The sequence below is a fragment of the Labrus bergylta genome, chromosome 11 (genome assembly GCF_963930695.1).
Source record: "Labrus bergylta chromosome 11, fLabBer1.1, whole genome shotgun sequence".
Classification (NCBI taxonomy): domain Eukaryota; kingdom Metazoa; phylum Chordata; class Actinopteri; order Labriformes; family Labridae; genus Labrus; species Labrus bergylta.
Window position 1 is genome coordinate 14,710,710 of NC_089205.1, and position 26,180 is coordinate 14,736,889.

A 26,180-nucleotide genomic window follows, 5' to 3' on the forward strand; every position below is an offset into this window, starting at 1 on the left:
AGCACATTCATTTCTGTTGAAACAAAACCAATAGTGCTAGTAGTGCTACAACTACATAGGCATACTGTATATCTACAACGAAAACGTCCTGACCCACACATAATGCATTCATTACATCTCTGTTGTTGTGTAAAAAAGTGCAAATATGAATAACCGAAATATGAAATATGAATTGATACACCTTTGTGTAAATAGCCTATGAATAGAAAAAAAAAACTTGTGACGTGATTTATTTATACATGGTTGACCTTGAACAAAAAAACAAAAAACGCCCAAACTCATTAGCATGAAGTGGACCTTTCAGCTGAAAACAACACAAAGTCCTTTTGAAAGTTTAAACTTCCTTTTCTCCTAAACGCTGGCGATCTTCCCATGCTGGCTTCACTGGTAGGCTTGTAAATTAGAGTTTTCTATACCGACATCGTATTGCTTGGGAGTTTCTTACTTTTAATTAAATAATATTATCAATACACTTTATTTTGCAACTATGGACATGTAAATATTTTTAAAACTATCATTACAGAAAAATAAAATATCCTCAACTCACATAACTTGAAATTAAATTTCCAACAGCACTTGAAGGCAGCATTGACAGAGATAAAATGCCAGCACAGAGACGCAGCGTTCCAGTCCAGTTCAGTGCAGCACAGGTGTAATCATGGTGCAGCTGTACTGTTGGGGAGACGGCTCCAGTGGACAGTTCGCATCTCATAAAGCCCTCAGTCCGGTTTCCTGGACCGTCCCCGGGGTCATCACCGACATCAGCTGCGGAGAGCAGCACACTTTAGTCCTCACCAAGGATGGAGGAGTTTTATCCTGTGGTCTCAACTCTCAGGGACGACTAGGACGAAAGAAAAGTAAAGATTCAAAGACCCCAGGTAAAGTTAAAAATATGGCAAACTTTTCCAAAGAATAATATAGGGTTGGCAGGAGAAATAGCTATTAATGTACCTTTTCTTCCTGCAGGAGTATACCCCATTGTGTAAAGGCTATAGTTTAAATAGCGTATTGGACCCATAAAATTAATAACGGGTATTTATTTATATTTTTGTTTACAAAATGTTAGGCCTACCTGTGTTTTGAATGCATGTTGACTTATAACTCTTAGGATCTTTTTTTATAAGTCGGTGAGTGATAATAATGTCAACTGAGACATAATTTTTTCGTGTGTTTTCTAATTTGATTTTATGAATTCAAAGTCATAAATCATAACAATGCAAATATTGCGCAGGCTGATTAACTGAGCGAAGTTTCAGTTTCGTTTCCCTCTCGTCTTCTGTGACAACGAAAGTTAAATGCACTTTATCATGTGTTGAGTTCAAGTGCGACTGGGAAAGGGGGAACATTAAAGAGTTAGCCTTTGCATTTACGAACTGTATAGGTTAAATATAGTGATTCGATACGTATTAAGGTTGATATAATACATTTATGAATTATGAAATTATGAATGGGCCTACACAGGCCTACATTATTTGTCTTACATTTACAACTTTAAATGTAGTCCCCTAAGCCAAATATTGTTGCAGCAGGGTGTGGTGACACTTATTTTCACTGTTTTTTTACTTATTTTTGTAGTTTAGTGGATAATATTGTCATATAGGCCGTTTTTGGGGGTAATTTAATAATTCAAATTCCCTTTAATACTAGAGCTGTCAATTAATTTGAGGTGAGTGGTATTGAAAGACACATTTGTGCAGAATTTGAGTAGTGTTGAATTTATTTTTCCACAACTATCAATAAGCACATGAGACTACAAACACTTGATGCATGATTTAGGTTTGTATTTTAGACATTTAGGGCTGCTAAGTATAGCACTGAACTAAAGCTGTTATTTTCGGATACCTTTTTTTTCCTGCTTTAAATCCCGATTCATATCAAACATTTCTGTTTGTTCTTCTCTCTGTCATCCTGAATAAGGTCGTGTGGAGGGTCTGGGGAATGTAGTGTCGGTGGCTTGTGGTCGGGATCACAGTCTGGCTTTGTGTGTATCTGGACATGTGTTCTGCTGGGGTGCCAAAGAAGACGGACAGCTTGGCATGTTACCCAATCAGCAGAGCGTCAGTCATAGACCAAGGTATGATCTCAGTGTATTGTCTAAATATATCTATACATTATGCACTTTCTCTGAAAAGCATCAAAACATTTGTTTTAGTTTTTTTTTTACTTATTACCTTCTTATCAACATGCAGTCGGGTGCCCATACCAATGCCAATACCAGTGACTCAGGTGGCTTGTGGAAACGTCCACTCTCTGGCTCTGACTAAAGGTATAACAATAAAGATTCTGATAAGATCTTTGTGTGATTATAATGGAATAGCTCTAGTTTAACAGCGTGTTATGTTTGATCTATTGTAATATGGCTATGATTTGGTTTTGTTTTAACTTGTTAAATCTAGCTTTAAAGTTGTCAAGAATATGCTATTTTCTTTGACCTGCTGCCTACTAAAATACTAATAATTACTGTACTTGTGTTATTTGAAAAAAGCTATGTTTTGAAAATAAAACATTGATTCATTTTGTTGATCATGCTAATATAAAGAACACAGCCTATATATATATATATATATAATTGATGTGATCTATCTGCTTTTATAGGTGTACTTATCCTAACTATTTAAAAAAGTTATTTTGTATTTCCTCCACTTTTTCCAACTTTACCAGGAGGAGATGTCTTCACATGGGGTCGTAACAGCCATGGTCAGCTGGGCCTGGGGAAGGCCGTGCCACTACAGTACACACCTGTCTTGGTGACAGCTCTAACCGGAGTAGCAGTGACTCAGATTTCAGCCGGAGTGACTCACTCTTTCTTCCTCACGCTGCCCGGCCTGGTGTACTGCTGTGGGGCCAACAAGTCAGGCCAGCTGGGACTCAACAGGGTGGATGAGAAGGGTACCTATTATTTTCCTTACCTCTGGAAGTCAGTAGATTATTCTTAAAGGTGGAGCTCATTGACTCTTGTCATACTATTTCTACACATGACAGTCTGCAGCACCTTCAGCCCAAGACAGTGACACATTTAACTTTGATACCACCTGTAAGAAAAGAGTGTAACAGCTACTGTGGTATCTTCTATAAGTAGCTGTTTATGTTTTTTGTTTTTATTTCTCTATGTAGAAATAGTAATGATCTTTTATGAGTACCAGGATTATATTATTGTGTCAAACTGGACTCACACAGTTTGTTCCTCTCGTGCATCACTGTTATACTCCGCTAACAGAGCAATCTTAAATTTCCCGCATGTTTACTTAATCCTCTGTTCATAGAGCCAAAATGAAACATCTGCTTGAATTTCCATATAGCACACAGATTCACAGAAGAACTGTTTGGTATGAAATATAGAATACTTTCATCAATTATCAGCACAAGTGACAAATATAAGAAATGATCCAAATTCTTACATTTGTAGTCAATTGTTACAAAGGTAATGAATGCTGCAGACCATCGTTGCTTGATAACAAAAGATAGGAAACCGTTTAAAAATGGTTTTAGTGTGTTTTAAACCAATTTTGTTTAAATCTAGATGGCTAGAAAATCCCTTTAAGATGTATAGAGGCTCCTCCTTTTTCAATCAAACATTCTTTCCATCTCATGTTAAGTTTTGTCATCACAGGCAGGTTCAACATCTGTGTGGTACCTGCCCTCAGACCTCTGGATGTCTCCTTTATCAGCTGTGGAGAGGCACACTCTGCTGTGTTAACAAAGGTACAAACTCAGCCTACCCCTCATTCAAATTTGCTATACATAGTGTATATATATATATTATGAAAATGTTATAAAATAATTAAGAGAATTACAGTTTCCAAATCAGTTTTTCATGACTTTTTCTAACGCTGTGATTTTCTAGGATGGCAAAGTTTTCACCTTTGGAGAAGGAAGCAACGGTCAGCTCGGTCATAACTCCACTGACAATGAAAAGGCACCCAGATTGGTCGATGGTCTGGACGGGTCTGCCTCCCAGATTGCATGTGGCAGGTAAAAAAAACAAACTAGGATGGTAAAACACTTAAACTGTTTGATTTAGGAGAAGACTTTATACATTAGGTTTCTGAGATGATCAATTTTAAATTAAAGTACCGGAGCTGGACCATTTATGACAAAATGACCTGTCCTGTTCCTCCTGTCCTGTTCCTGTCTTCCAGACGTCACACTCTGGTGTTGGGCTCCTCTGGCCAACTGTGGGCTTTTGGTCATGGGGCAAAAGGTCAAGTTGGGACTGGATGTACAGAAGATAGTCTGACGCCCACTCAAGTACAACTTCCATGCAACAATGACAATGAAGCAGCCAAAGTCAAAGGTATGAATGGGTTCATTTATAGATGTATCATTCTGTTTTTAATAATTTTATATAGGAAGTGGTGGACCTGTTTTTGATCTTATCAGAACGTAAATATCTCGAGATTATTAGGTTATGGTTTTCATTAAAAGATAGTTTTGAATGTTAGAAAGCTCCCCAGAAATGTGCATCAGTCTGCAGAAAAAAAGTGTTATCTGATCATTTACTGTGTGGTGGTAGGAGGTGTAGAAGACTGAAATAACATCCCTGAACATGTGTTCTTTGATTTATATTTATTTCACTTGAATCTGCAGATCTGAAAATATCAACCGGTTGGAACACAAACTTTGCTTTCTCGTCACCCACACAGGTAATGTGTTCAACTATTAGAACATGTGTTGTTTTTTAGATAAAGCACATTTTTGTAAAAAAAAAAATATATATATATATCCTTTTTCTAAATATTAAGTATATCGTATGTCTGCCTTTCAGGGCTTGGACAGAGGACAGATAATAGGACGGCTTGATGAGACAAAACTACAAAAATGGTTGTCTGTAAATCCAGGCAACCCAGAGGCAAAGAGGTCTTTATCCACAATTATATATTTGTTTGTACAACTGCTCACATTAAACATGTTTCTCATGTGTAACTAAGGTGTCCCCATTTTTTTTCTGTCTTTATTCAACAGCGAAATCTGTTCAATGTTTTTTACAAGTTCCAGTCTTGTTGCCAGTTTCACAAAGGCAAAGTGAGTCGATATTTCCTTCAGCTGCAGCTGTTTGTGATTTATTAGAGCAAATCAGTTTGCATGTTAAGATCTGAAAGAAAACTCAAATGTTAACGGGTGACCTGAATATCATTTACTCATCTTGTTATCATAACTTTCATTTAATACTCCACTCTTTGTCAGTGGGTCTCTCAAAAAAGCAGGGGACCTAACAGTGGACCTTGAGGCAGCCAGCAGGGCTTTCGACCGGCTTCTGGCAGTACCATGGATCAAAGAAACAGTTAAGGACAGATTGTTTTTCACACGAGACATAATCAGCAGTGACAAATTAAAAAGGCTCTTAACTTCTTTAAAGAAAAATGTATCCCTTTGCAAACAAATCTCTGCTGTATAAACAGTGTCAGGTTAAATAACAGATCTCATTTCTTTTCAGGTAACCCTTACACTCCTGATGGACCTACTTTTGGCTTCGATAAAAGACATGAAATCCCTGGAGATCTTCATGGTTCTGCTGACATGTCCTCTTCTCCGAGAGGACTCTGCTGTCATGAACACCGTGTTGCCTTTGGCTATCATGATCGCAGACCTGAGTGGGAAGAATCAGGAAACACTAAGTAAACAACTACTGTACTACTTTATTTTTGTGTCACTGGTTTGGTCAGATGTGTAATGATTTATGATCTTACAATCTAGTATTAACAAATATAATTAAAGTGGCGCTGGTAGTGTATTGGTTAGTGCTTGCGCCCCATGCACAAACTGTAGTTCTCCAGGCGGGTGTCCCGGGCTCAAGTTCCCATGTGTCATTCCCCACATCTCTCTCTCTCACTCTCTTCCTGATTTCCGACTCAATCCACTGTCCTATCTCTACAATAAAGGCGCAAAAAGCACCCCCAAAATTAAAAAAAAAACAAAAAAACATTGTTAATTATATTCCTGCAAATAGAAAATATTTTAAGTTTTAACTATAAAGTAAAGTTTTAATTTCCCTTGACATGCTCAATATTATCACGTTACTTTTTTAAAATGCATACTAAACTTTGATAAGTCGTGAGCTGTTAAAACTGATTTTTGCTTCTGAATAAATGTAAAAAGCATGACAGTTGGACTGGATGTAGCGTTATTGAATACTGTATGTGCTGTTTTGTTTTGCAGAGAGCTTGTGGTCTTCCCTGACACCGACCCTACTTACAAAGCACATCTTGGTGTTCAAAAACGCCCTGGCCTTCCTGCTCAAAAACGGTCTTTTGGCAACTCACAACCCAGGAGTCAGATTCCTGCTGGAGGCCCTCAAGCTGCTCTACAGAGTCAGTGTTGTGTGTTTGAGTGAATTTGAACCTTTTACCCATACTGTGAATCTAAATCAGTGGCTGAAAAACAACATCAACATCACTAAATGAAAATATTTGCTTAATGTTCACTGTAAGTTTTTTATTTTTTTACATGTACAGTATGTATTTTATTCACAGGCAAACAAAACTGGTAAGTCCTACAAAGTCCCACTGAACTCCTTTTACGTCGATGAAATCAACGGTAATGTGGACCCCTATGCTGATGTCGCTCTTTGGGCCTCTTTTTCTAGAGTGGAGGTAAAAAGATACTGTACAGTTTATATGTTGTTGAAAATCTTCTTTATTCCTGTTATTTCTGCTTATTGCTTAGTGATCTCTTACTAAATAATTGTGTTACTCTCTTAAAGCATGACGACATTCCAGTCATTTTCTGCCGCTACCCATTCGTGTTCACTCTGGTTCAAAAGGTGGCAGTCTTTAACATCTGTGCTACTTTAAAAAAGGTACAGTATGTACGTAAGAAAGCCTGTTTGTAACCATTTTACTGCAGATGAACATGAACGCTACAGCCTTTATCTGAAACATATTTGTATTATTTCATTCTTAATTAATGTACCTGGCTTTCTGAGTTGGTAAAAAAGGATTTTGTAATTACAGAAGGCGCCACAAGTAATGTATGAAATGGCCGTGAGGATGCATGCTGAATCGCTCAAAAGTCCCATAGACCTCACAACAGCCCCGTACCTCCAGCTCACTTTGAGACGCACTCATCTGGTGGAGGACACCTTCAGACACCTCGCTGCAGCGGACCACAGCGCCTTCCACTTGGAGCTTCTGGTAAACAAAGGCTTCCTGTCTTTAATGTTCTGAGGCTGGCTTTAGTTTTGATTGCTCTTAATTCTAAAAAAAAATGAAAGAGGTGCCCAAGTTGTTGGGAAGTTTTAAGCAAAATATCCCAATTATAAATTCAAGGAGATAAATGGAAGGAGCTAGAAAAGTAAAGCTCCTCTGACGAAATTGTGATTCTGTGTCAATTTTGGACGCCCAAAAAGGGCTTTCTTTTGGGTAACCCTGTCCCATACATGCATAAGTAGTGTTTTCTGACAAAAAATCTCATCCAGCTTACTTTCATGTTTCCCTGTAGAAACTGTAAACACAAGCATGTCCAGCCTGCAGGTTTTAAAGTATATTCACAGATGTCATAGTGACTATTTGTTAGAAGCACGAAATGAATATCAGTGCAGATGTGCATGCAGATGTTTTATTTAATTACAATGAGAGTAATTCAGTTAGTTAAAATTGGTATTTAAAAGACTTTTATTTGATCCTTCCTAGGTGCAGTTCAAGGATGACAGGAAGTTGATGAACGTCAACAAAAATGACCTCTTCCTGCAGGTGTTCGATGAGCTGATTGCCCCCAAGTCTGAAATGTTCATGTACAATGACAGCAAGACTCTGCTCTGGTTCCCATCCCAGGTAATATAAGACCAGGGGCCCGTTTCTGAAAGAAGGTTTAACAAACCCTCAGTCTAACCCTGAGCTCTGAGTTGATTTACTCTCAGATGGGAAACTCTGAGTTTGTGGTTCCAGATCAGCAGATTTGAATTAGTTAAATCAACTCTGAGTAGGTCCACTCGGTGTTCAACGCGTGCACCACAACGATAAAAAGCCAACATGAATGGAGCCCCGATACTACGATTCACCATGGCAACAGGTTACATAAAAGAGATCCTCGTACTTTAACCATCTTGAAATATATCAATATCTTCATGTGGCCATAGGCTATGGCAAATATGAACAGGTTTTAAGAAGGGAAAAAAAGTAGCTGCTCACGTCAGCACGTAAAGTCTATTAATTTAATAGCCTATTTAATCAGAATTATAATATTGGGTCGAGACTGATGGAATGGTAGGCTATTAAACCTATACAGTTTATTTACATTAAGATGCAATCCAGCAGAAGAAAAGAGACTTTACAACAGCTCAAAATGAAATATAAGAACATAATAGGCTCATATAGATTTAAAGTTAACTTCATTCAGAGTTTATTTGAATGTGCATTAACTTTATCCTCAACATAAAGCTGTATTCACACACATAGGCTAAATGTCCTCTCACCCTTATCCCGTTTAGTTTATTAATTAACCCAAATTAAATTAACATCTCCCGACGTTAATGTAGCCTAGGCTCTAATTCCCTGCGGAGAAGCCTAATGCAGCCCCTTCATAACGAGGCTCGACTAAAAGACATGCCATGTTCGATAAAATAGTTAGTTTTATACGCTGTAGTAGGCGATTGCCATCCTAACATATCACATTAAAACAACCTGGATTTTTATTCAGACAAACGGTGAATCTTCACTAATGCACGTGAGAAGGACTGAATGAAAGAATGAGGAAATGAAAGGGCGGTTCTGGCTCTGAAAGAGGGCAGAGACCTAGAGAAACTCGGGGTTCATTGAAGAAAACCTGCTCCCGACCAGGTTAGGTTCACAGACTCAGTTACCATAGTAACTGATTCAGAGGCAAAGTAACCTCGCCCTCTGAAACGGGCTGGAGTTACCCCTCTTTCTCGGGTTTGAGTGACCTCCTCTTCTGAAACGGAATACCCAGAGTTTCCCTAATTTCAGGGTTAACGGACTCAGAGTTTGCACAAAACTTTCTTTCAGAAACGGGCCCCAGGTGTTACATTCTTGTGTATACTGAGCCTATTTGTAGCTGCCTAGTCCATGCAAAGTATTTCAGACTTCAACATAAAAGTCAGCAGATTACTGCAGATGCTCTATTGTAAAACCAGCTGAAGAGTTTAGATCCTGTATATTTGACCATTCAAAGTCATTGATTTATACAGAATCCTTGTTGTGCTTTGTCATCAATCAAACAGCCAAAAAAGGATAAGAAGACTTACTTCCTCTTTGGCGTCCTGTGTGGGCTGGCTCTCTACAACAGAAACATCATCCACCTCCCTTTTCCCCTGGTTCTCTTTAAGAAGCTGCTTGGGTTCAAACCCTCGCTGGATGACATGAAGGAGTTCGACCCTGTGATGGGAGAGTAAGATTGAAAAATATAACGCACAGTTTAATTGTTTATGTTTTAACCGACTGCTGATTTTTTTTACCTGTGTAATTAACAACAGTTATATATTCTGTTTTGATTTGAAACTCTTAGCTGTGTCATGCGTAGGTTTTAGTTCAGTGAAATCTTTTTGTTGTGTCTCCAGGTCTTTGCGATGCATGCTGGATGACTACACTCCTGATAAAGTGGAAGGCCTGGATACAACCTTTGTTGTAGGTTTAATATGTCACAGAATGACAGCAAGTCCTCCGTACCTTACTGACTGTAACTTTAATTCATTACAGGTGACATGGGATGGTGAGGAAGTTGACCTCGATCCGACAACTCCTGGGAAACCCGTCACAGCATCAAACAAGTATGTTTACAGAATTGCTGTCTCAACTTTTTTCTAAGATACAGTATCTAGGGAGGATTTACTCGTGGCCATTTACTGATCAATAGTTTAAACAGAAAATACACTGGTTACAAAAAAACCTGGGAAATGTCAGCGTTTGCTTCAAGCTCTTTTTGTTTTTTTTCTAACTAGAAAAGAATTTGCGAACACCTTTGTTGATTATGCCTTCAACAAATCAGTGGAGGCGGTGTTTGAAGAGTTCAAGAGGGGCTTCCTCAAAGTGTGCGAGTACGACATAGTGAACTTTTTCCAGCCGGAGGAGCTGCAGGCCGTGATGGTGGGCCAAGAGAACTACGACTGGGATGTGTTCAAGCAGGTATGTTAACGAAAAGAATAGAATATTTTTTGGCCCATTTTTAATGGATAGGACAGCTGAAGAGAGACAGGAAATTCTTGGAGGAGAGAGTGTGGGATGATATGCAGCAAAGGGTTGAAGTGGGATTCGAACCCACAGAATTTTATCTTTAAGCCTCTCAGAGCTGTATTTAAAGAAATTTCACGTTGTTACTCAACAGTTTTTTGTCTGAGTAGTCTTTAATTTGGTGCTTTTTGATGAATTTAGAGTTTCCCATTGTCACCTGAACACACCACACAAATATAACTTTAAGCCAATAAAAAAGGGCATTTAATGTTTGTAGATGTATAACCCTCATCAAGTGAAACTATATGATTGCATAACTTACAGTTAATAATGAAGTACAGAAGTGTGTGGTATGCTTTTGAAATTATGTCTAAGTAATTTAAAATTGTATTAATCTGAGCTCTGAACAATTAAAAATGTAAGAACTGTCTTCAAAGTACCCCTGAGGTTACAGCACAGAAGTATTACAACATAGTGTACTTAAATCCAGTACAAATGTTTCTAACGCACTGAACTAAAATGGCATTTTACTGTTATAGCAGGTCAAGTTTAGATAGTTATAAATTGCTTTATTCCATTGGTTTAAAACCTGGTCTTAAGATGAATAATGGATGTAAATTGGAATTACTGAAACAGACTGTAGATTCCACCACCAGGGGGCTCTTAATCAATACAAAAGATGACGTTGAAGCTGGCGGGGAATCATGGGAGTTCTCTCTGCAAAGTTTTTCTTCAGTACAGTACATAAGTAAACATAGTTACTGACCATTACTGTGCATTGTTTTGCAGTCACTGGAGTTAAGAATATAAAAGCACCAGCATATCCCTTTAAGAACCTTTTTACATTTCTACTTTTCTTTGTATTTTTTCCAAACAGAACACGATGTATGAAGGAGACTACCATGCTGACCATCCAAACATTGTTATCTTCTGGGAGGTGTTTGACGAACTGACAGCCGAGGAAAAGAAGAAATTCCTCTGTAAGCGTTCCACATGACACGGCAGTGATTATCATCATGCTTTTAAATTTTAGAAGATCAACAAGATCTCCTCTTTTTGTTCTTGTTTCAAGTGTTCCTCACCGGCTGTGACCGCGTCCCCTTCCTGGGAATGGAGAGCATCAGGATGAAAGTTGCTGTCCTTCCTGATTCCAATGAGACCCATCGGCCAGAGTCCCTCACCTGTCATACTCTGCTTCTACTGCCCCTCTACCAGAGGTACCCGGTCGAGGAGACGATGCATAACATGCTCCTGCAGGCTATTCACCACAACAAAGGCTTCTGGAAAGAAGACACTCCAAAATAAAGTTATGAAAGCTCCTTTCATAAGATTGCAAATTTTAAAGGAAGAATATACAATTTTCAGCAGATAGCTAGATAGATATACTTCATTGTCCCCAACATGAAACCAAAACAACTCGCGTTGCATTGTTGTGTTAGCATGCTAATGCTAGCTTTATTTTGCTCGTATCTTCTTACTGATTGTAAATTTGCACAAAATGACCTTGATCTAGAAACATTTGAGTACAGTATGATATTCTTCTTTTCTCTAGTCCCTCAATTAAACAACTTTTATAGGCAAGGGGATGAGTTGGCCGGCCGTCTCGTCCATGTTAACAAGCTATAGATACAGCTCGGTGTCATACTCATTGTAGACAGTCATGACTCACAGAGTTATTTTCAGAGGATATACTTGATTGCTGCTATATTTAAGTGTGAAAAATCGCATATTCTTCCTTTAACTGCACAGTCGACAACCTACCAAAAGCAACTTTATTTCTCTTTTGAATGCTAAATAAATATCATAATACTAAGTTCAAATATTACACTTCAGAGGAGTTCATCAGAATCACGTTGTCACTTGTTCAATTTTAGATGTAAATAACAAATATGACATCCCTGCTTCATTTCTGCTTTCGCTATTTCTATGGAGTAAAAGGACCGAACCCCCTCTTTATTTAACTTTCTAAGTATTTAGAACTCTTTCTATTTTTATTACAAAAGCTTAAAACATAATGTAGTGACTATCTAATGTCTAAATTTCTTATCTTGACTTTAGTCACTTGCATAGGTGTATGGAAAGTTCTTGACGCATAAAAAATAAAATGTCCAAAATTAAAGTACTTTCTGATGTTCCAGTTTATTGTCACATATGAAGCAGAGACAAACCGTGATGATGATATGATGAGTTGTTATTTCTGAGGTTTTACTGTTGTCGTTCTTTTGTTATGTTAAATAGCTTACGTGTGTTATCCTGTGTTACGTTGTGTTACGGTAAGAACTGTATGTTCCCACCACCTATGCCCCCGTTTCCTGTTCACCTGTGACATCTATACACTAAACCAACCACCTGACCAATTTACCCAAATGATCAATTATCACCACCTAGTGTCCAAATTGAGTACATAAACATATAAACTAAAGCCATTGAAATAAAACACATAAATACACACACACTAAATTGGCTCCTACACATGAGCATATATTTTAATAGTGTCATAAAGAAAATATACAGTGCTTAACACATGTATTAGATCACCTATTAAGCCACAGCTGCCCTAAATTAACAGCATTGGTAATTACTAAAATCATTGTTGTTCTGTAATGGTTAATACATCAGTATCTAGAAGCTCTTTAACCAAAACGATATTTTTAATGCTAAAATAACATTATTATTGAATTTTCAAATTTACTGTTTTACAAAAAAAAAGTGAAGCACATGATTATTTCTTGATTAAGATGTGAAATTATAGTTATTTACTTGCATTCCTAAACAGAAAAATGTGTTTTAGTGGTTGAATGTTATGCTTGATTAATTGAGAAGCCAGTGAGCCGGCTCCAATTTGGGTATAAAAAGGGGAATTCAGTTTGAAATTGGGTACATATACCAACAAGACAATGACCCGAAGCATACGTCAAAGCAGTGCAGAGACTATTTGACCAAGAAAAAGGAATCTGGAGGACTGGAAATGAAGGACTGGCCATGTCAAAGTCCGGATTTAAATCCAATTGAAAAAAATTAGGATTTCGTTAATTCAAAGATTGATCGCACAAAAGTTTAATCTAAAGCAAGTCTGTGGGAACAGTTATTAACTATTAACTATTTGGAACTCAATGACAAAAGAGACTGTCGTAGTACATAAAAACGAGGCCAGCAAGAATGCAAGCTTTTACCAAGGCCAAAGTAGGCCATACAAAATATATACTTTTTTTGGTTATGTGTGAAAAAATGACTTTTTAGTCGTGTCAGTTTATTTGCCAAATAAATAAAAAAAATTGTTTTTGATTTCTAAAATATTTACAGTATGTTTTCTCGTTTTTATGACAGGTGGTCTAATAAATTTGTTAAGCACTGTATGTTATACGAAATGTCATATATTATGCTCTTTGTAACTTACAAAACCTACTGAATAAAAGCTTTTCTTTGCTATTATGATTGCTTCTTTGTTATTAAATGTGTTTTGCGTTATTTTTTGAAGAGGAACTATCCTCTGGGGAGTTCCTTGAGAACTACACACCATGGGATGTTTTTTCTCTTTGTATTCACACCAACCATGGTTCCTACTCTGAAGCAGGCACTAAAAAGGTTCCTCTAAACGGGGTTCTAGGAACTAAAATAAGTCATAGTTCCTGCGGTGCGGAATCAATAAAAGAATGAGGGTTCTCTTTTCGTCTCAAGACTGACAGAGTCCGTGGATATTTCTTTAAGACACACCGGCTTACCCGGTCACGCCCCACAGCTCATCTATAAAGCACCTGTGCTGGCGTGCAATCATTGATAGTTTGATCGGAAGGTGTCTCCGAGCGACCTAGAAGCTGGAGAGATAGTCTCTCCACTACACTATTTCCATGTTAAGGTTACAATGTAACCCTACTTTCCAACGGTTCCTAGAACTATGAAAATGTTCCTGTGATCCGAAAACACCTTGTGTTTCAAATTAGAAAAATGTTATTTATTGTCTATATTTTTTGAGACGCTGTCCCTGAAGTTGTTGGATGTCCTGATGGAGGAGATCAGGGAAGCTTTTTATTGATTTTAGGGTTTTTAATATTTTTGTTACCATGTGTTATGTTCTATAATATTAAGTGATGCTTTTGAATTGTATGTTAAGTCCCTGCAGGGAACTCCAAAACCAAGAGCATCATGTCATGAAAGATAATACAAGTGTAATATTACCTTTTTTTATATAGTAACAAAGCAAAATCGAACTCTGGCCACACACTTCCTGTAAGACGATGCTTAATATCATTAGAGTTTGTGGTGCTAGAGGAGTCCTTCGCTTTGATATGAATCATTCCTGTTGTGAAAATTAAGCTGAACTAGTTTCTATGTTTTCTAAACAACTTCAACTAAAAATAAATGCACAAATTTTGAGTCCATAGAACAATTCACAATCAGTTAGCTTTATTTGATTTCTACATCATCGATCATGTCAATGGCTTAATTCCAAATGTTGTGTGCTTTCTGCATACTGCAACAGTCACCGCCCGTCAAAGTGAAGAGAAACGCTGTAACTCCAGGATTCCCTTTCAAATGAGCACTTTGTCACAACACCCAGAGAAGTTTTTATTGTCACCTCAATGAACTCAACATTTCATTACTTACTCATTCTTAACATCTGAGCAAAATTAAAAGCTCCTTAATTTAAAATTTTCCTGACTTAAATGAATATTACCCTGGTATTTGTTTACAATGACTACATTTACAAAGAGCAGAGTCGCTTGATTCATCGCGACGTCAGGTGACTCGTTAAAGCACAAAAAGCATTCCAACACCTTAAGAATGCCATACAGACTTAAAACGTCCACAGAACAGAGCATTTCATCTTTCTTTTTATTCCTTCTAAGTTTAATTATGAAAAGCAGTAAATAATTTACTCGTTCTTTAAAAAGATATCAAAGTCAACTTGTCAGAGTGAGCTGTACATCTCGGTTTCTATTCAAGAGCTGTCAGGCAGCAGAACTTCGAACATGTTCCAAAGCACATAGAAAAAAGTGAGAGAGATAAAACTGAGGTGGAACTACACACACCTGTTTTACAGACCTTGGTTTTTCAGGTCCGATCATTTTGAAACCTGAAAATAATTCACTTCTTCTCCTTCTGGTGAAATGGACGGTTTGTGTGAGGCTAGTGTGCTTTCTTCCGGTCGGCTCAAATCGCTCATGTGATATCAGACAAGAGCGACATCTGTAATAATACTTAATAGCTTTACACAAACATACATACTTAAATATTCCTATAAAACATCATTAACAAATAATTACAGTGTAGAAAAAAAACAAAATTAAAGCCACTTGATGTTGCTACAAACTTTTAAAGACGTCACATAAAATAAATGACAAAAAAACATAAAGGCAATACTAACGACACGCGGCTGTGCTGTGAGAGCGGCGGCAGCGCTGCCACTTGCTTCTCTTAATCGTCTTTAAGCATGTGAGATGTTGCTCCATTCATACACCGAGTAAGTCCTTTCTGTCTGGTAAAAAACGGAATATCATCCAGATAACTGCGGCCACTGTCATCCCAGTTCTGCTTCTTTAGATATGTGAGTGTGTTGTTTTTTTTTTTTAGTGGGTGAGATGGCGTTCACACAGCCGAGTTCATCTCAGACAAGACTAAGAGTTTGCTCCAGGTTTTATCTGACGAGGTGGTAGGTGAGCCAGTACATGAAGATGGGCTGTGCTGCAGCTATAGACATGGTGAGGTACATCCTCAGTTGGTTTCTGGTTCCTCTCACCAGCCGTCCTTCTGCCGCCGCCTCGGATAGCAGCTTCAGACGCAGAGTGCGGATCTGAGGGAAGACGATGTTTCATCAACCACCACACACACGTGCATACATCAGCAAATTATTTATGTTCTGTGAAACATTTGACACGTGAAAGGGAATAGATGTGAACAAACTATTTTGAGTTCGCAAAGAGGGACATTAATCTAATCATTTGCACTTTGATAGTCAAATGAAAGAGGAAAAAAAAGTTAAAGAGAGGACGATGTCCTTTAAAAACAACAAGAGAGTGACTGAAGCTGTTAAGGCCTGTGGAGGTATTGATGTCCTAGTTTGTGGTAGTTTTGCACTTGCCTGCTTTATATTCAGCTGTATTTTTTTTAATATTTAAGACCCACGATGCAACACTTTAATATAATATTATATAGTCCAGTACGACACCACCTTTAAACACAACCTCTGTAATAAACACTCAGGTAAATTGAATGACATTGTGACTAAAAAAAAATAGTAAGTACTAAGTAATGTGCCAAGTGAATGGGGCAACTTCTTCTTCTTCAGTTGTGTTTTATGGCGGTTGGCAGACATTAGAATTATCGCCAACTGCTGGATTATGTCAGTTTTACACTTCCAATAATAAACACTGTCGGCCCGGTGTGACCCTTTTATCCTTACATATGCCGTTCTATAACCCAGACACAACTGTGAGTAATGGCTATGAGTAATGGTTCTGTTGAGAGAAAAGCGTAAGTCATGATGGCACTAGTTCAACTAAAAAGAAGCCAGTTAGCCTGTCAGCCACTTCTTAACAACGCAGTATTGCATTTGAAGAGACAATGCTAGCAAAGTAAAAAGGACCATTAGCCAGTATTCGGCCCGTGTTTGACTGACACAGTTGGTTACCTATCCATTGTGCATATGAACACATTGTTTTCACATGTGACGCGGTTATCTTTCCCGATCTGCAGTTTAGAAACATTGCCAATTGACATTTGTCAAACATGTGAAATGGTTGTATTTAACTCTCACTTTTGTCAGGCACAAAGTCATAGCAGAACACAGTCTTGGAAGTGAGACAGCAGCTAGGTTAGCAATAAAGACCGGCTAGAGAGAGAGGTTCAGTGCAAGTTAGCACGTCATCAATAACGTTAACTAACTACTGTTAATGTGCTGACCTCAAACCGAGGATAAAACACAAGTCTACCTGTTGTTGCTACAATTCACTCTCGTGGTGTTTTTTTCTCTTTTTGTGAAGAATCTTTTCACTACATCCTCTCAAATAAATTGTAGGCTTAATAAATATCAGCTTTTGACACGAGGGGGAGGCGGAGCCATTACATTATCTACAGACGTCGATTCAATCAGCGTTGTGGATTAATGTAACACATCGCTACTTTTATTAACGTGTGGCTGTAAAAATGTCCAACCCTGTAGGAGAGTGTTGGAATAATTTCCCAGGACAACACGTGATTTTCCAGGACATTTTACTTTTTCTCTCAATTTCCAGGTGTTTTCCAGTACTGGACAATTAGTCAACTGTTTTCCAGGTTTTCCAGGACGAGTGGGAACCCTGCTTTTAGGACCTTCAGTTTAAAGTACACATGCCACTTATTCACTTGGTGGAACTCAAATTATTCATTATTTGTAATCAGGGAATCTGTTTATTCTAATCAGTGGATGACATTTTTTAAGATTTGTAGATGCTGCTACTCACCATAAAGACAAAAATTGCAGCACAACACCAGAGTAGAGAGAGATAATATGCTGGCCTCCCAAACATCAGGCCTGCAACCACGCCTATGATCATCCTGAAGACACACACACACACACAAACACATTAGATATAAGATTTAAAGGTCAGTGTTGTCCAGAATAAACATTCACTTTGAAAAAGAAAACAGTATTCAGCTTGAGTGATTAGAGAAACCTGTTAATGTTGACATGAGGTGTACATACCCTACATATTTGTAGCCAGAGAAGGCGAGCAGGTCTATGGTGGTGAGGTCTGTGTTAACGGTCACAAGGTAGAGCGACAGCAGGACGGCCAGGACTTCCATGATCAGCCACACCAAAGCTGAACTGGCCTGAACTCCCAGCAGCTCCGGGGAAAACCTGCAGAGCGTGCAAAAAAAAAACAAAAATAAAAAGTCTGTAATATTTTCTTATGTAATTCCAGCATAAGTGAATTTACTAGTTAAGTTTAGAACTATTATTTAAGCCACTGAATAGATTTATATGGTTATATGCAGAAAAAAGGCACTTGAGTAGAACAATTACAAAGCTCAAAGACTTATGACGGCATGTGGTGATTTGAGAAGATATCAAAACAAAAATAACTACAGACGAGCTGCACACTGCTAAAGACTCAAATCAAATACAAAGTTGTAGTTTTTGTACAGCGTAAGTTTTCTTCTGTTTTATCTTTTATTCATTTCTATATTTTATATATTTTAAATGTTAGAAAAGCAGACTCTAGAAGAAATGTACAAAAATCCCAAAGTACCTGGGCAAATAACGATGAATGAACATCTATTCTTTTCTATTCTACTCCATTCAAAACCACATTTGTCAAATCAAAGATCTATATGTACTTGTTCTGTGTGCCGAGGGCCAGTCCAGCCACCAGGACGTATGTGATGAAGCTCATGGAGGGGATGTAGAGATCCGGAGCGTTCACATCGAAGCGTGGAGCCACAGGAGTGTCCTGCTGATAGCTGACCTCCCAGTTCTACAACACAATCAGGATTACACACTTACAACCTGCTATATCAATCAACTTGAGGCTTAAAACATGTGTGCAGTTTTGAGGTCAAGACCTGAATATTTTATCTTTGACTTTCAAAGTTAAAGAGCCCATATTATGCCCTTTTTGGGGTTCGTATATTTAATCTATGTACCTACTTTTGTACGTTCACAATAGCTGAAGTCCGAAAAAAGTGTCTGTTTTCATGTTCTGCTCCTCCTTGCTCCCTTTCCGCTCTGAGTCCGTCAGCTACGCTCTGCTGAGCCCCCACTGTTAGACCCCATGTGGGCCAAGTCTGCTCTGATTGGTCTGCCGATCCGCTCTGTCGTTATTGGTCAGTTGCTCAGCACGCGTCTCGGAAATTTCAACATGAGCTGCAGGGCTTTCCACAACGAGCCAATGGGCTTAGATCAGTGATCTCACACTGACAATGACGCCGCACTGACAAATTTTTATCGAGGGGGGCTAGAACTGAGCGTTACATGCGGCTAATGCTACAGCTAACAGGAGGACGTAGGAGAAGCCGCGTTTCCTCGGACTTTGAATTTTTGCAAACAGATGTGCCTAAACATGCACAGGACACTTGGAAAGGGCATATAAAACCAGAAAAAGCATAATATGGAACCATTAAATAGATTCCTGGTTGTGTTCAGCTCCATCTCCAGATAATCACCTCGAAGATCAATATGGTGTTAGGAAAATACTCAAAAGATTGGCAGAGGGTAAAAGTACACTTAAAAACAACAGTATGTTACATGCTGTTTATCCTGGGGTCTAAATCGTGTTTTCAAGAAAATCTGAACTACAACAACGTCACACACAACGAGAAGCTCAGAGACATCAAGGGAAAACTATTTCCACAGACACAAGATAACCTCAAAGTGATGACACAATAATTAACATTTAGCAGCTGTAAGACTTACCTCATGCATGTAAGGGAAAACTAAAAGGCCTAGCTTCTTCCCCACATACACTGTATCCACAGCAAAGTAGTATTTGAGCTTAGAAATTGGGAGGAATCTGTCCAGCTGAAAAAGCAAGCACAGAAACACAGACGGGTGATTAGATGTATGTTATCATTCCATGTGGCGTTCTGCTCCTGACCTGACTGTTTCGGGGGACGCCTTTAACATCTTTCCACAGGAATGTCTTTGAATATTTCTTACATTCTTGTCCACCATTTCCCTCCCCTGGGAAGCCAGCGAGCTGCCGTACGCCATGGCCAGGTTAGACATGGGGTCTGACAGGATGGACTGGCCAGGAAATCCAGCTGCTTGAGGTCCAGCCTGCTGGTTACTGCTGGTAACAGGAGGTAAAAAAAAATGTAAACAACGAAAAAATATGATGGATGAATCAGTAAAAAAATTATAACAAATTTAGCCAAATCTATAGATGAAAGATTGTACAAAAGACTGTCATAGACTTTTACATCATGACAACATCCCGATAGTTAAGTACATTTTCTTCACTGAAGATCAAAATTGAAATTTTATGAAATTATCTGTGTGATTAAAAAGGCAGCCTATTTTTTCTTCCATGATGTCACATTACTAGCCAAAATGTGATTACAGAACATGCCCTCGTTAAAGTCAAGATCAATAACAGGTATGTTTGTAACCACGCATTAAGCCGCTATTGTAAAAACGTATTAAATGTATCCCACCTGTACCCCGCTTGTGTTCCCGGTGCAGCTCTGCTTGTGTCCTCGAACAGCTGGCTGCCTTCTGAACCATCCATGGAGCTATTCCTTTGACGCATATTAGGCTCTGGATGATAGAGACAGCGGTTAGACGTACATACGCCAACAAAAGGCGAGAACCTGCAAGGCAGCCCGCACGCATCAGACCAGTCGATCACCAACACTGGTGGCACTATGGACTATGACATGCTTTTTAATGGTTGATGTTAAACAGCTGAACAGACTAAACTAAATCAACAGTGAGGTGTACTTTTAGAGAATCACTTAACATCAAAACTTACAACTTAAGTTATTATGTAAACAAAATAAAGAAGTTGTGTCCAACTACACAGAAATCCCTCTGTGAATACTGTGTGCCATAGAAAGATCTCATGACTATCCTCTGAAGGAGTTATGACATTACCCTCTTATCTAACAACAGATTACGTCATCCTAAAAAGGATACAACACTTTGACTGTGGACCTCCTTTGTATCCTCTCTGATGGCAAATAAAAGTATAATGACGACTACAAACAAACTATTAAGCTTACAATCTGACATTCTGTTGTGATGTCTTTACTCTAAAATTGATTAAGATTTTCTACTTAAAGATGAAATCATTTGAACCCCAGTAACCTTCAAGACCCAGATAAATGCTTATAGAGCTACAGCATGCTAAGTGAATGTATTAAAGTAAATATGATGCTTAAACATCCTGAAATATAAGAATACCCTACAGTAACATGGCAGAGACCTCCACACAGAAAGGTGTGCACACAGCCTACATTGTTAACGCTACTGAGCGTTTATCAGCTGGTGTTTGTTGTCTTTGTGGCTTATTTAAAGTTGTTGGTCTCCTTGTTTTGACATGTTGTGTAAGGCTCAACCGGCCTAAAAATAGCGGCGTTCACCCACAGCATGATGAAGCTCAGTTTACGTTTTCTGACAGCTAGCAAAGAACAAGCTGTGCTCAAGAAGCCGGAGAGATAAATGGACGATTTGATGGATAAAATCACGTACGTACGTAACTTACGCTGTCTGAAGCCACTCTGAGTTGCAGTATAGTCCATTTGCACTAACTTGATGGTGGTAGTAGCCTCAGGTAAACCAAGTGTACTGAGATGCAGTTTCTTCGAGTAAGTCAGTAAGCTACACAGAGGGAAGTTGGAGTCATTCATAAAATGTACTCGGAAGTGAACCACTTCTTCTTCTTCTTTTGGGTTTATTGGTAGACAACCAGCTTGAAGGTGCACTACTGCCACCTACTGGAACAAGATAGGCAGTAAAAAAATAACACAAGCGCCTCAATTATGTCTTTTATTTGTGTTTCTTTCAAAAACGTAATTCATTAATTTTATCTTTTACAAGATAACCAGTTCATTTTCTTCTTCTTTACTTTTACTTTTAACTTTTGCTCCTTGTTTTTTTTTCCCCCAAAAAACTTTTCAGCTACATTTATCTTGTTCTACATTGAACTTCTTACATCCAAGCTGAGCATAAAAAATATTTTCTGAACAGACAAACCTCACATTTCTCTTTATTTTCCACTCTGGTCTGGTGTTAACATGTGAATTTACTCAAGTTGTGCATACAGTTCCATGCATTTCTAATGTCTAATGTGCTACTTTATACTTGTCCTCATCTAATCAATGGCTTTATAATACACCCCACTACATTATAGAGGTATCAAGCAGAACTAAAACATGCTCCACAACTAGGCCTACTACTGTACAACATTAATAGTTGGAAAATCCATCAATGCAACGATCCACCAATATTTTAATACTGACAGGAGCCAGTCCACCGTATACGTTTGTTTCCATTTCATGAGCTACTTTAGAAACAGAATGTATTTTATGGTTTAGACATTTATATTAATGGTTTGTTCCCTACATAGTCAACCACTTCTGTGCGGAGAATAAGCTGACGAAGAGCAGCTTTTGAAAGTAGGTTAGCCGTTTGTGTATCTGTGTGAAGCCTTTGGGTCCTTTAAGAGAGCGTCTTTGTGTTTATAGTGACCCCAGAGGGTTTTACAATCTATGTCAAAGAGCTGTTTCAGTCAGATGGGAAGTGGATGTGTAAAGAATCATAAACTAAAAAAGCACACACACACAAATGATCCAGACTGCGTACATCACCTTTCAACCATCAAGACTTTCTTTATTGTCATTCAAATTGTACCGTACAGTGCAGATCAGAACAAAAATGTAGTTTGAGAACAAATTATTTTGAGCAACTGAACTAAAGATATATGGAAAAGGAAAATAATTAAACAAAAGTCCTTCCATTTTCCTGTCTATCGGTGCATATTAGTCATTTTCTTACCTTTGTTTCATCTCTGTTGGCTCACAATCTGCTGACAGCTGGACTCTAAGGCCCTCTGGGAAAATGACCATCTCTCCTGAAATGTCCTGCACTGTGCGTAAAAGAGCCACACACTGCATGAAAGCACTCTGCCCTAACAAATACATGCATACATGCTCATGTACATGAACATTAATGTACAGTCCTTTTCTCTCCCTTGTAAGACCACACGCACACACACACACACACACACACACACACACACACACACACACACACACACACACACACACACACACACACACACACACACACACACACACACACACACACACACACACACACACACACACACACACAAACACACACACACACACACACACAAACAAAGAGCAGAGTACAGACTATTTTAAGGGGTTTCCTCATGCAGCAGTAATTGTTCCAAAGGCCACAGAGTACAATAGAGGTCTACAGTTAACAGCTTGGTGTGCTGTCACATTAGAGATACAGAAGTGGCTTGGGGTGAATCTGTCTTTGGAAATTACATTCAACATCTGAGACAAGCTCATTTCACGCAGAGACCTGCTCATGCATTTCTGCTTGGCTGTAACTTTTGTGTGTGGCTAATGTGGTTTATTTTTTGTGAGTTTTTTTATTTCCAATCCGTGAGGGCCATTTGTTTTTCCCAACAGGAAAATGCACTTTGTAGACCACACAAGATCCCTGATTGTGAAGTGATACACACAAACAGAATTACACAAGAGGGCCTCTCTTGAATGAACGAGCTTGAATCCTACAGAGCTACAAAACAACAGTTTCAGTAGCTGGTCAGGTCAGGTTAGCGTTGGCCAACAAACAATAATCCTCAAAATTTAAACGCACCTTTGGATTCATGGGCTACAGCCATAGATAATGGAAAAGTGAGTGTGTGTGTGTGTGTGTGTGTGTGTGTGTGTGTGTTTGTGTGCGCACGTGCAGGTTCCTCTGGTTGTCCTCTGGTCCTGACAGGCTAGTATAAAGTTTGCAGCTATAATCTCCCAATTAGTTTTTATTTTCCCAGCAGATATGGAGTTTTTGTATGTGTGTTGCCTGTATAAATTCAGGATGTATGTGTGTAATTAGGGGGAAGTATTCCTGTGTCAAAGCCTGATAAAGCCTGATATTTGGGGCAAGATTTAAGGAAGTGGAGCTCTGTCTCGACCTGTTAGGTACAATATTTTGCAAAAAAAGTGACATAAAAATAGACAAAGGAAATACATTAACACAGAGAATGACTGTGATTAAGACATCAGAAGAAAATCAATGCGTACATTACATACAAACAGATTTTTAATAAGGAATGCATCTTCTTGCTAACCTCTCAGTGGTTATAGTGCTTTCAGGAAAGACTGAGCTTAGAGTAGAGGTGTTGGATCATAGATTCATCATCCTTTGATATATCTCATCCTATCCGCTCAGTGATGGCATACAAGCTCATTTTCTCGACTGATAACTATAATTAATGCCTCTATTAAAGAGGGGAAGTTCCCCAAAGCTTTTAAAGTCATCTGAAGACAACTGGCTCATAAATCAAAGAACCTATTTTAATGTGTGTAATCACGGGTCTATTAGCATCTTAACAGTCCTCTCCAAAATAGCAGGAAAATGTTTTAATGAACAGCTTGCAACTCATCTCAACACTGCACCTAATTATTGATGTCTTTAAGCAAACTACTACTACCGTGAGTGCGAACGGTAAACATCAAAACCTAAAATAGACAAGTGACTGATTCTGTGAATGAAAGAAGGCGTTTGAGACAGTCAACAGGCACATTTGTATCTGCTAACTATTTTTAAATTATCCTCTAACACTATGAATTGGACAAATAGGCTTCTTTCAGCCATTTGTGACTCCATTTGTGACTCCTTCCTCTACCCCCCTAAACATTGACACCCACTTCTCTTTTGTTTGGCTCCAGTTTATGTTAGTCTATCATTTTCATAGAATCAATTGTGGTTTTTAGACGGCTATGTTCTTCTAGCGCCTTACAAAACCCAAGGCTCACTTATTTTGAACTCTTTTATAAAAAGTACAGGGTTTAGTTAGTTCCCCAAATCAAAACCCCTGTCATTTAGACTGTGTTTACTAGGGGAAGAAGTTATAAGAAATTCACAAGAACACATTTTACAACTTCCCAGGAGTGTTTGAGGTGTCATTATGAAGGGTTACACCACATGACTCTATTTCTGTGTATCTATGAAGTGTGGGCAAGGTTCTGTTCAAAAAGAGCTGGGGCTGTTTTCATGAAGACTCTTAAGCTCTAAGAGTTTGAAGTTTATTTCGGAGATGTAAAAGAAAAAAGAAAAGAAAACTTAAAAAAGAAGACAGGAAAGAAAGTCATCTGTACAAACAATGAAGGGCATAATACAAATGAAGCTCTCAAATACATTCTATATCAATTTACACGTCCAAAAGAAAATTCTTCAGGACATCAGGACATTTTCTAAGAATTTCCCCTTAAAGTTAAGGCAAGTTCCTTTTAAAGATCAAAGTTATTCACACAGTCTTAGCTGTTGAGCGCTCCTAAGGAGCTCTGTTAGGAGTAGTGAGGAGGACTTTTAAGAGGCTCAAGAGTTTCTTCAGTTCAAACACTTCATGAAGAATAATCTTTTTGACTCATAGATGGGCCAACACACAAAAAGTATTTATGTAGACATTTCAATCCATCTATAACTTTTTTCCGTACAAAGTGACACTTGCATGTTGAGTTTCTCTAGTGTGCTCACCTCCACAGGTGCATCCAATCACTAATTAAGACTCTTCACATGTGAGGCTGCTGCACAAGTGGACATGTGATTTCAATTACCCCAGTAAGCCCCAGGTGTGATAATGTTGTGAACAGCGCACCTTTTGTACAGTCTCTCCTGGCTGTTATTAGAACACGAAAGGATGCATAGGATTGCATAGAATGCATTCTTTATAAAAATGTGTCAATATTCCATCAAGTCCACCTATTAACATGTTAGTGTCCTTTTAATAAATGGACTTGCTAATGGATTAATGCTGCCCTTGCTGATTTGCTGATTTGCTCAATGGGAACGAACACCAGCAAAGGAAGCTTTTAAATCGTTTCAAACCATGTTATGGTTATTAATGCATTGTAAGTGATCTATAAAACATTTGTAAATTAATTATTGATCATAATAAAGCCCTTAGTTAAAATGTATTAAACCTTTATGAACATCGCGTGGATATAAGAGACAAAGATGAATGAACGAACATATAAAAAGGAACAATCTTTTTGATAGAGATTAATTATTTAAGTATTTACCTCTGGGATTACAAAGTTCATCTCAAAGAATATGGTCACATGAAGATATGAGGGATGACAATATAAAAACATCTGAAATGCAAAAGCCACACAAGCATCAATAATTCTGCAAGTGTTAGCATGATTGCATGTGTAAAATGCAAGTTTACCCCTTCACACACAGCCCAACTTATACATCTATACAGTACAGAGAGAGAGGGGGGGAGAGAGAGAGGGAGAGATGGGCTGTGAGTGAATACACTCTTCCATGAAGCATGAAAAGCGTTCTTTGTGACATTATGTAGCACATTCTCATAC

General features: G+C 38.3%; 2 protein-coding genes across 5 annotated transcripts; one reads left to right on the plus strand and one right to left on the minus strand.

The window, feature by feature from the left end:
• The first annotated feature begins 623 nt into the window (after window positions 1-623).
• LOC109988474 (probable E3 ubiquitin-protein ligase HERC6) lies at window positions 624-13,553 on the plus strand. The gene is made up of 23 exons (XM_020639974.3): window positions 624-878; window positions 1,918-2,074; window positions 2,190-2,266; window positions 2,662-2,889; window positions 3,611-3,702; window positions 3,845-3,972; window positions 4,140-4,294; window positions 4,588-4,643; window positions 4,766-4,857; window positions 4,963-5,022; window positions 5,185-5,281; window positions 5,435-5,615; window positions 6,157-6,308; window positions 6,471-6,590; window positions 6,701-6,796; window positions 6,951-7,130; window positions 7,629-7,769; window positions 9,176-9,342; window positions 9,512-9,578; window positions 9,651-9,721; window positions 9,893-10,076; window positions 10,999-11,101; window positions 11,194-13,553. Exons 1-23 carry the CDS (start codon window positions 659-661, stop codon window positions 11,424-11,426), a joined length of 3,057 nt encoding a protein of 1,018 aa, XP_020495630.2. The 5' UTR covers window positions 624-658; the 3' UTR covers window positions 11,427-13,553.
• A 950-nt stretch (window positions 13,554-14,503) lies between these two features.
• yif1b (Yip1 interacting factor homolog B (S. cerevisiae)) lies at window positions 14,504-21,462 on the minus strand. 4 transcript variants are annotated; one of them, XM_020639959.3, is made up of 8 exons: window positions 21,293-21,462; window positions 20,253-20,355; window positions 19,756-19,885; window positions 19,513-19,617; window positions 18,438-18,574; window positions 17,803-17,958; window positions 17,561-17,654; window positions 14,504-15,912 (listed from the first exon to the last, which is right to left on the minus strand). In XM_020639959.3, exons 1-8 carry the CDS (start codon window positions 21,444-21,446, stop codon window positions 15,757-15,759), a joined length of 1,035 nt encoding a protein of 344 aa, XP_020495615.1. In that variant the 5' UTR covers window positions 21,447-21,462; the 3' UTR covers window positions 14,504-15,756. The 4 variants fall into 4 exon arrangements, with proteins under 4 accessions (XP_020495615.1, XP_020495614.1, XP_065816204.1 ...); XM_020639958.3 differs by having other exon boundaries at window positions 19,756-19,888; XM_065960132.1 differs by having other exon boundaries at window positions 21,302-21,461.
• Between the last annotated feature and the right edge of the window lie 4,718 nt (window positions 21,463-26,180).

What these genes read in the sequence shown, in the direction of transcription:
- LOC109988474 (XM_020639974.3), top strand. Translation starts at nt 659, where the DNA reads ATGGTGCAGCTGTACTGTTGGGGAGACGGCTCCAGTGGACAGTTCGCA. An exon ending in CCTCTTTTTCTAGAGTGGAG is followed by an intron (nt 6,591 to 6,700) that starts GTAAAAAGATAC and finishes ACTCTCTTAAAG; the next exon opens with CATGACGACATTCCAGTCAT. An exon ending in ACTGGGATGTGTTCAAGCAG is followed by an intron (nt 10,077 to 10,998) that starts GTATGTTAACGA and finishes TTTTCCAAACAG; the next exon opens with AACACGATGTATGAAGGAGA.
- yif1b (XM_020639958.3), bottom strand. Translation starts at nt 21,446, where the DNA reads ATGAATGACTCCAACTTCCCTCTGTGTAGCTTACTGACTTACTCGAAG. An exon ending in GGGAAATGGTGGACAAGAAT is followed by an intron (nt 19,618 to 19,755) that starts GTAAGAAATATT and finishes TTGCTTTTTCAG; the next exon opens with CTGGACAGATTCCTCCCAAT. An exon ending in TCTGGCTACAAATATGTAGG is followed by an intron (nt 17,655 to 17,802) that starts GTATGTACACCT and finishes GTGTGTCTTCAG; the next exon opens with GATGATCATAGGCGTGGTTG.